Below are 10,482 nucleotides of genomic sequence, written 5' to 3' on the forward strand. Positions count from 1 at the left end.
AGTTACAAATTAATTGGCTTGGGCCAATTAACATATGCTTAAAATTAAATGATAATTTTTTTAAATTTTACTTTAACACAATGTTTGAGAATAATTTATCGAAATATTTTTAATATTAAAATATTGAGAGAAGAAACAAATTTATATATCTTGTTTTTTTTCTCGTAGAAAAAAATTATCTCGAATCTAGTTCAAGAATACATAAATGAGAAAAGCGTAATAGCTGTTCTGAAACATCCGTATGTGCAAGACAAGCTGCGGTGCATTATATAATATACGCGGCTAACAAAACGGTTGGACCTGATGAATAAAAGGTCTATTATCGCATTAACTACGGCACCCGCGATAATTAGTTTTCGCGAAACACGATAACACACTGCGATACCTTCTCGTGCGGCTCAGCTACCGTGCCGTTACCTCGCTCGAGCGCTAACCAAATAATGAGGTGGTACAATTGAGGATTAGTCGAGCCACGTTTAATCCAATTTGTCATCTAATGCGATCATCGTTACGGTTATAATTTCACAGGACAAAATATCGCGTCTGTGCATGCTACATAAACGTGCGCAAGATATATAAATTCTTGATCATTTATAAAACTATTATCAGCTCACAATTGTATTTTTAATTACTCGTACAAAATTTAGTCACACGTGCTCGACACGCTTGGTATATTACATCAATCAGTTATTTCTAAATACAATAGCGAAACAATATGTAACGACAATCATTAAAACTGTCAAAACACTCCACCGCTACAATCTTCTGGCAAAGCTTATGTATCTTTTCCAATATCTCGCCAATTTCCTAGAAAGAATCGATCACTGCCACAATAGCGGTATTAGTTTCGCCCAACAATTGGTCCCCGAGTTAAATCGATGATGATCGGAAAATCGGCGGGGAAACGTTGCGAGACAAGAGAAGAAAGAAAGAGAGAGAGAGAGAGAGAGAGAGAGAGAGAGAGAGAGAAAGAGAGAGAGAGAGAGAGAGAAAGAGAGAGAGAGAGAGAGAGAAAGAGAGAACTAGAAGAACCGAAGATTACGAGAGATAGAGAAACTCACGTCGTTGATAGAGAGCGAGAGGGAGAAAGAGATAGATCAGTATTGCAAACGCATCAGCCGGTTACGTTCGATTGGCTGGCAGGGCGGTAGGCCAGCAATTACCTAAATGGTCGGGTAAACAATATCCGTGCGCCGAAGTTAAGAGCGGAGCAGCAACATCGGAGCACCAGTACCAGCAGCAGCTCTCGTATCAGTCTGTCCGTCCGTCCCATCCGTCCGTCCGTCGGTCGGTCGTCCGGTCGTTTGGCCGTTGTGTTGGTTCTGATTTGATCGCCAGTACCATCACCACCTCACTCCCGATTCGCAAGAGAGAGAAAATGTGTGTATTAGTGTGTGTGTGTCGTGTACCCACCACGATTATACTCTCCATCCTATACACGGGAAATCGCTATACATAAACTCGTTGAAGAGGCCGCGATGCGCCGCCCTCACCGCCGACACCACCACCGACGATCATCGCCAAACCCACCGAACTTTTTGCGATCCCGTATACATGCGTCGAGCATGCAATTCCTCCACACGCGTTCTACCTTCCTTCCTTCCTTCCTTCCTTCCTACCTTGAAACGAGCGCAACAAACAACGGTCGCGCGGACACGGAGGTAGAGATGTATTTCTTCGTCGACGCCGCTCGCTCTTTCTGTGGTGGTTAAATCAAAGACAAACCACTTTAGTCGGTCCGAATCGTGGAGAAGGGCGGAGAGTCCCGGTGTACCGTGACAAGAGAGTGACGAGGGGAAGATAGCGGAGGGGATACTCGCGTGTACATACCCGAGTATCTGGCGAAAGCTCCGCCGCGAAACGTCCGCACGCGGCTCGTCCGCGTGTTCGTGCCTTGTCCATTCAGGCCGCGGCACCCTCGTATACGTTAACAGCTTCAGGAGGGTGTATGCGTGCGCGCGCGTACGTGTGCGTATGTATACATTTACATGTGCGCAGCGATGCGCGCGGAACCAACACAGAGACGCGTTCTCGCGATGCGGTTACGGAGCGTGTTTTTAGCACGTGTGTGCGCGCAACCCCCGACGAGGAGAGTCATCCGGTACGCCCATTGGCGGTTGGAGGTAGCTTCGAGCGGGGGTTAACCACGCCTAGCCGAGGCGGAACAAACCCCCTCGCTTTTGCCGTTCCACTCGGACCCACGATGCCACCGCTCTCTTCCTCGGCGCTAATAATACGCCGATATACCACCAATTCTGCCACCATGGCTCTACGCGAGACTCCCGAGAGTAGCTGCCACGGTACGCGCGCCGCGACGGGTGACCAAAGACATTGCTAATCGCGCGCCCATGCCGCGAGGGATAATTTTAAGTCCACTGTTTGTTGCGAGGCCTCAACCCGGGAGTTTAATCTAAGTCGTGAAAAAAGTGCGGGTGCGATTCCGGTCACATTAACATCGCATTGAGGTCGATAATTCGCCAATTATTCGCCGTTTCGTTGTTGCGACGTGTGTCAGCACGTAGTGTCAACATCAACCGTGTCACAGCAAGACGGTGACATTCGAGAAAGGAAAGTGCAACGCCTATGATGGATCAGTATTGACGTGAAACACCGACTACGGTCGGCTTGACAAAGCTTTATAGTATTCTTTCGGAATAATCGGAAATAAATACACAAGAGGATCGCGAGATACCGCCGCAACTTTCGTGAGTGAGGATGAAGAGACGCGAGATCAGGTAAAGGAAAAGATCACCCTGTTACTAGCGGGTAATGTGGAGAATGCAAGAAGGCAGGACCGTGTCGCCTCTAGGACCGGTCGTCCTACCGCGGGAAGAGGCCGACATGCGTGCCAGTCTGTCACTGCCGCCGCAGGAGAGGAGGCCCGTGTTGCTCGTACGTACCGAGTCCTTTCCAAGGTACGACGGCATGCGACAGCAGCAGTCGCCGTCGAGCTCGCCGATCCTGCGATCCGTCACCGCCGTCGACAAGGATCAGTACCATGAAATAGATCAAGGCAGGGAGAAGAGGCCAACTGATACCGACGAGGCGGAAGTGCAGGAGGATGAGGAAGAGGACGATGCCGAGGACGAGCGAAACACACCGGCCGGAAGGAACGTCATTGTGGACGACGAGGATGACGAAGAACAGGAAGACGAAGAAGAGGAAGAGGACGATGGTAGATCCGAGAGACACCGAAACGGCAGCTACCACGAAGACGGTGACGTGGAAGTCGACGTGTGTCGGGAGGACGCCGACGAGAGCAATCCCAGTAGCCCGGTGGATCTCACGGCACCTTCGTCGAGAGGCGTCGCATCCGAGCAGTTTGTACATCCGTTCGCCAATCGCGGGGTGCATCCTTTCACCTGTGTACAAAGTGGTGGGCCCGCCGGCCACGGAACGTCAGTGTATATATCCGGACACGGCGCTACCGGCTCGACCGTCATGACGGTGTGCACTTCCGGTAACGTGGCGCGCACCACCACCGGCACGTCGACAGGTAGCATCACCACGACCGCTACCAGCACGGTGCAGACAAACAACAAGCGGTGCCTCGCATTCTCCGTCGAGAATATCCTCGACCCGAACAAGTTTACCGGTGGCCGTGTCGTCCATAATCGCGTGCACCATCGTCGACACCGACGCGCCGGCAGCGTGCACGAAGGTGAATAACAAATTCTCGTCTTCTGTCACGAAATTCTCTCGCTTTTGGCGCGGCTACTTGGCTAGCGTAATTGACGTTTTCGCCATTAGAGAGATCTAACGCATGGCCGATCTGTCGCATGGTCGAAACACCGCGGTTATATTATCTCGATAAATAAACTAAGAATAACGCGTGACATTTTAAACGATCCACATGTCAGTCAAGATTTAATTGGTTGAAATGGAAAGAAAAAGTCGGGGTCAATATAGATTCCAAATCATTCTTTCAATTTAAAATTGATTTCTTTGATTTTATTATCAAACAAATTTATTGCGAGCGCACATATTACGTTCAGAGAATATTTATATTTTTGCAAAATAATATAAATATTTACAGATATTTTGTTACTATTTTTTTATATGATTAATTATTTTTTTTCTTCATAAGTAGCCTATTTATATTAAATATATAAAGCTCCTCATCTTTCTCGTCTTAATCGACATGATCGCCAAAATTGATCACTTGTCATATAATATAGAAAAATAATTAAAAATAATCCGAGAGAGGTTAAATTACATATAAATTTATATTATGATTGTTATAAGCAATTTCATTTATCCAAGCACATTAAATGACTTTCGATGTAATCGCGGATTAATCTTTGCAACTTGAGAGAAATTTTTGCAATACCTGTCTTTGGATGGTGTTATCCATTTAGTTGTTTGCAGGCGAGAAAAAAATCGACATATATATATTTTCCGCACTGCTGTGTCTTCTTCAAAGTTCCACGCTATGTCTCGAGCGATATTTTTTCACGTCCGGCGTTCGTCCGACCGCATCTTGGTTCCCTTGACGCTTCGCTAGTCCTCTCTCGCTTCTTCCTCGTTCTAATTTTAGACGCTAGAAGGAGGACTTCTTCTCCGACGATCGTGCAATTTTGGGAGCTGTCGGGCTATTTGCGTGTACGGCGATACACGAGGATTCCTGCAAAAGTGACAACCGGGGGATATCTCAGCCGGGACATGAGAATGAAACTCTTCCAACATCTCATTAATGTCATTTTGAGTAACGTTAATATAATTGTGAAACGACACGCACGAACTATGAGATTTTGCGATACATTAATTTACTTATGAGAAAATTAAGGTACTATATAACAGCTAGTGAAATTAGATGCATATATTGTTCCACAAACTTTGTGTATAAATTTATTTTCAAAAAATATTTCTAAATTTCGTGTGAATATAGAAGAACGAATATAAAATTTTATGATATTTTACGGAGAATTAATATTTTGCAAAAAAAAGCATACTCTGCCACAATTTTATCTCGGAATAAATTAAAATCGCGTATTACAATCAATGGCAAATCCTGATTTACACTTTTTCATACTTTATTCTAATTTATTTATTGAATATATCAATTACGTCACACTTTACTAGAGAGATAAGATAATCTATCGTGAAAAATTATTAGATTATTGGGATGAAGGGGGGATTGCCGATATATAAACAATTAAAGCCAAACCTTTCGCTAATGTTACAAAGCAATATTTTTTCACTTTTTGAACGTTCTCTTTAAAATAAAAACGGTGAGGAAAATTTATCGATGGTGGATTGCACAAGTTCGGTGACCGTTCGTCGCGGAGGATCCCAATTTCACAGTTGACTTTCGAATTTAATGGAGTCTGGCGGACAGACGTGGGAGAAGTGGTCCTGCAGGCCGATAAGGGACAGAAGAAGCATCCCGAAGAAGGGGTGAAGCGAGGCAGAAGCGGACGGTACGACGACAGAGGCGAGCAGGGGAAGCGACCGGGCGGCGGCCTGTCGGAGCGTGACAAATTGCTCCGCTAATCTGCGTTAACCAGTCCTTGAACCCCGTCATCGTCGTCCCTTTATCCCGGTACGGGACACCGAGTGCTTGCGAAATCAGCGGATGGTCCAGCCGCCGCCTTCGTCTTCCATCGACGCGAACCAGGGACATTTTTACATTTGGAGGAAGGAGCCGAGAAAAGGGAGAGAAGGGCGAGGGAGAAGGACACGCGCGCGATGGATGGATCGATCGCAGCCGTCGAAATCGAGATTACACGATTGTCGGCTCATCCATCTTACCAGGATGGTCGCCGCTTCCCATTAAAAGTGCATCAAGCCCGAGCCAATCCGTTTTCGACTGCCGCCAACCGGGATCACCTCTCCTCTCCACCCCCGCCGGCTCGAATCCGCCGACGGAATAATATCGCCGGTTGTTATGATAATCGCGCAGCATCGCGCCGTATCGCACCGCATCGCACCAAGCCGCCCAGAAAATTGGCTCTTCTGCATCACAATGACTTTTCTCTCTCTCTCTCTCTCTCTCTCTCTCTCTCTCTCTCTCTCTCTCTCTCTCTCTCTCTCTTTTTCTTTCTCTGTCTCACTTGCCTACTCCTCGTTGTCGCAGTACCCACGAAAGTCACCCCTCTGAGCGCTGCGTTCATGATTCGTGATCCAGGATCTTCCGCTAGATTTCGGCGAAATTTATAATTATCTTACATACGCCCCGGAAAATCTCGAAATATCGCAGCTATAGTTCCATAACCGAGAATAAAAAAATTCTTTGTTTGACTATAATGTCGATTGTATGAGCGAAATTAATTCTCTGCTTTTTAATAATTCTAATTTTAATTGGTTCCTTTACTAATTTTGTGTAAATATTGTATTTTGCAGTTAACGCACTTATATTATTATATACGTCGTATAGTTAATGTTATCTTCAAATATCAGCTGAATTATAAATACCATCATTAGGAATTTTCACTGAGATAAATCCCGAACGCGCGATTCATCGCCGCAAGTAATCCAAGAACGGTTAGGGACTTTGTTTATTGCGTATTTCCCGATTGTGCCACTTGTCGTTAAACACTGTCATTGTGTTTAATGAGGAAAACCGAAACGAGATAAGTATTCCCGCGTCTGCTGCTTTGTCGCAGCACACTGCGCGATCGACTTCTCCCCTGTGTACCCTTAACGTATCCCTCAGGGACTCGACATACATCCCGAATCGCCTCTCTTGCACACAAAACCCGCCTGATCATGGTTAATGAAGAAGATCTAAACGATATGAATGGTCCTGCTGCCGGCAGTCCCATCGCTATAAAAACGCAATGACAGAAACGCGATCTGCAGTCGTTAATTTCCTGATGAGCTCAATTAATTTCACAGCTGTCATCCTAGGCGACGAAATGATAATGTTCCTCTTCAGAAAAAAATGGGTCGATCATCTTTCTAATAAACTTCAATTCGAGACATATTTTAGAATAATTTTGTCTTTATCAAAAATAATTTTCGTAATAATCCAGCTAAAATTATATACTTCAAAACCATGTAACAGTCCATTAAATGATTAATTTTCATTTTGTTAGATAAAAATCTAATCTTCTTAAATTATATTTCAGTCACTATGGGCTCTCTCTTTCTCTTTCTCTCTTGAAAAAAAAATTCAAGTAAATAATTGAAAATTACATATCTCGTACTAAATGTAGAATATATTGGCATTAAGAACAAAAGAACATCGAAACACTATTCAACATCTGATTTCATTAAAGACTGCGGCTGACAGAACACAATCCTCGCTAAAAGACGAGGACGAGCGGCGACGAAGCGGGAACAATATAAATTACACAATTCAATTAGACGGCAATCAATCGGCATCGGCCAGGTATATCTCGATGTGGAGACCGCGGCGTTATATGAGAACGGTATAGAAGAAGGCCAAACTGGAACGGGAAGGAGATGGAAAGATGGGAAAGGTAGTCGGCCTGTACGACGGGGCAAGAACGATCGCGCGTTAACGAGATACAAATCCCATTACGGCGTAAACCTTCTCGATCCGTCGCCCCCTACGGACTTCCAACCCCCAGGCACTATGCTATGCTGCAGGCTATGGGCCACGAGCCACGCCAATTCGGATAAAGTCCCACTGTCTCCCTCTCGCTTTCTCTGTCCTTCTATCTCTCCCTCTCCCCTTTTCTCTCTCTCTCTCTCTCTCTCTCTCTCTCTCTCTCTCTCTCTCTCTCTCTCTTTCTCTCTCAATGCCTTCGACGTCGACATATACACCATCCTCGTCGCTTTTCGTCTATTCTGTCTCTACATCTCTCTTTTTCTCTCTTCCACCCTGTCTGCCTGGTTTTATTCGGCAAGCTATCCCCACTCGCGGTATCCCAGAGGCACCCCAACCCCCCACGAACGAGAGCCAGGGAATATCTGTCCCTGGGACATCTGCGTGCTGATTGAATCTCCAATCTCCTCTCTCATTGAGCGAACGATTGGCCGTTCTTTCTCTCTTTCTCGATCCTCGCTTTTCTCTGTCCCTCTCTGATTCACACCAGGATCGTTTCGCAGACACGATCGGTGACGCGATCGCTCGATCGGCCGCTGTGCAATTCGGCTCTCTCACGCGACGCGAGAAACGATATCTCTTCGCGGTAAATCGTCTCAGTCAAACACAAATTTAGTTAAGTGTAATTTAACAAATAAACTTATGCAATCATTAAGCGAATCTTAACTGATTGCTAGCAATTAACGTTTGCTCCGCGTAATTAAAACATATTTGGTAATTATAAGCTTTTATATACAATATATAAATATTAATAATAGAAACCTCTAATATTACAATATATTACGTGTTTTATCGTAATTTATTCTTATAGCTACACCCATTTGACAAGTCTGTGTGTAAAATCGATCTTTCGATTTCATCATACTATAAATTGAATTATAGAAAAATAGATTAAAATAATGATTCGACGTGTATTATATGAATGAAATAAATATCCAGTAAATCTTAAAGTACACGATGAACGTTAAAATTGCCTGGCACGAACGAGAAACGCGACATCCAAGCCGCAATTTTGTCTCTCGTATAATCAATCCTCGTCACCCGACACCCGCGATCCCGTATCACCGCCTCTCCCTCTTTGTGGTTTTACCTTCCATCACAAAAGTGATCCTCTGATTATTATTTTCAGACGGCGACTCGCGGGGCGAATTCGCCTGCGGCAGCGGACAAGAAGATGAAGAAGGTACACCGGACACCGTCATGGAGGAGATGGAGGAAGATGTCGAGGAGGAGGACGAGGACGAGGAAATTGAGATGCGAGTGGTGGATCAAGACTCCGAGAGCGTCGGGCGGGAGAACACGACCGGCGGCAGCACCAACGCAACCACGACAAATTGCAAGAAGCGGCAATCCTCGTCATCGTCCACCTCGTCGAGCGGCGTTCAGGTACAAAACTGTCAAAATCAAAATCAGAACGGTCAAAACGGCACCGGCGGCGGTGGCGGGGGTGGCGGGGGTAGCAGTAACGCCAGCGGTAAACCCAGAAGGGCGCGAACGGCCTTCACGTACGAGCAACTGGTTAGGCTGGAGAACAAGTTCAAGACTACGAGATACCTGTCCGTGTGCGAGCGGTTGAACCTGGCGCTTGAGCTGCAGCTGACCGAGACCCAGGTGAAGATCTGGTTCCAGAATCGGCGGACCAAGTGGAAGAAACAGAATCCGGGCCTGGACGTCAACAGTCCCACGGTGCCGACGACACCGCCGCATCCGTCGCCGTACGCGCCCGCCTTCCTCTTCGCCGCGCATCCGCATCAGCATCCGTTGCCGCACTCGCACACGCACCCGCATCCGCACGCCCACGTACACCACCCGCCGCCGGTGCCGCCGCCGCCACCCGGCTACTACCACCCGGCCGCCCCACCTTACCCCCCGACCGGACCGACCTTCTTCGGCCATCATCTGTCGGCGACTCCTGCTGCGACTGCGTCGGGACCGCCGCCGACCTCTACGCCTTCCTCCACCGGCCTCACTCTCACGTCTCATCCGCATCCGCACACGCACCCGCACGCGTAGCGAACTCACAGGCGACGATAGCCTGCGTCAGCGTCCTCGCCTTCGTAGTCCACGGCAAGGAAACGGCGAGTTCGTGTAAGTACTTCCGGTCGCGGTGAAGAAAAGTACTAGTAAGGGAAGGAAGAAGAGATTGCCGTGCATTTATAATTCGTATATCGATATATCGTTATCTCTGCTTTGTTATATTTCTCGTGGTATGATTTCTCACGATAATTGCGGTTGTTTTTTTTTTCAAATTAATAGGAGAGAGAGAAAGAAGTACATATCATCGTTCCTCTGAGCGACGACGAAAAAAATTGGCCACTTTAAAAATAATTGAAAATAACAAAATCTATAATTTTTGCAATTATTGCGATAATTAATTGGATATATTAATTATTAAATGCATAAATTTAATGTGTACTCAAAAAAAAGAAAAACAGAAAAAAATATTTTAATTTTCCTATTAATTTGAAAAATACATTTATTAAAATTTTATTCCTCTAAAAATCAACATTTTCAAAAGCAATTCAAGAAAATAACACAGTGTTTATTATTACCTGAACAATTTTAACGCAGGAGCTTGTGCTATTTTTTCAGACGCAAATGACAGTAGGAAAAAATATCAATTTTTGTTCGATATTTAAAAATAATGTTGAAAATTAATTAAGTATCGAATCAGACGATGGGTGTAATGTTTTCGTTTGTCGGATCGAAGCGCATACGCAGCCGCGATGTTATATTTTGCCTTCCCGTCGCGCACGTGAAACGACTCGATAGCATAATCGGTTTACGTAGGGTGACGTTCAAAAAACGGGCGTATCATTTTGGCACGACACTGGCCAAACATTTAAATTCGTCGTGCGTATTTTTCTCTCAATGTCAACCTTTAGACAATAGCGATGGGAAAGATGACATCTTTTTAAAACGAACACACTCATCATCTGATAGATAACTCGACACTTGACGTAAAGTGG

At 45.6% G+C, this 10,482-nt stretch overlaps 1 protein-coding gene across 1 annotated transcript; it reads left to right on the forward strand.

Annotated features, from left to right (window-relative positions):
• The first annotated feature begins 2,234 nt into the window (after nt 1-2,234).
• Nucleotides 2,235-9,821, forward strand: LOC140664299 (uncharacterized). Its single transcript, XM_072889324.1, has 2 exons — nt 2,235-3,661; nt 8,643-9,821. Exons 1-2 carry the CDS (start codon nt 2,770-2,772, stop codon nt 9,524-9,526), a joined length of 1,776 nt encoding a protein of 591 aa, XP_072745425.1. The 5' UTR covers nt 2,235-2,769; the 3' UTR covers nt 9,527-9,821.
• The last annotated feature ends 661 nt before the right edge of the window (nt 9,822-10,482 follow it).

Source organism: Anoplolepis gracilipes, chromosome 1, assembly GCF_047496725.1.
Source record: "Anoplolepis gracilipes chromosome 1, ASM4749672v1, whole genome shotgun sequence".
In the NCBI taxonomy this organism is placed as follows: domain Eukaryota; kingdom Metazoa; phylum Arthropoda; class Insecta; order Hymenoptera; family Formicidae; genus Anoplolepis; species Anoplolepis gracilipes.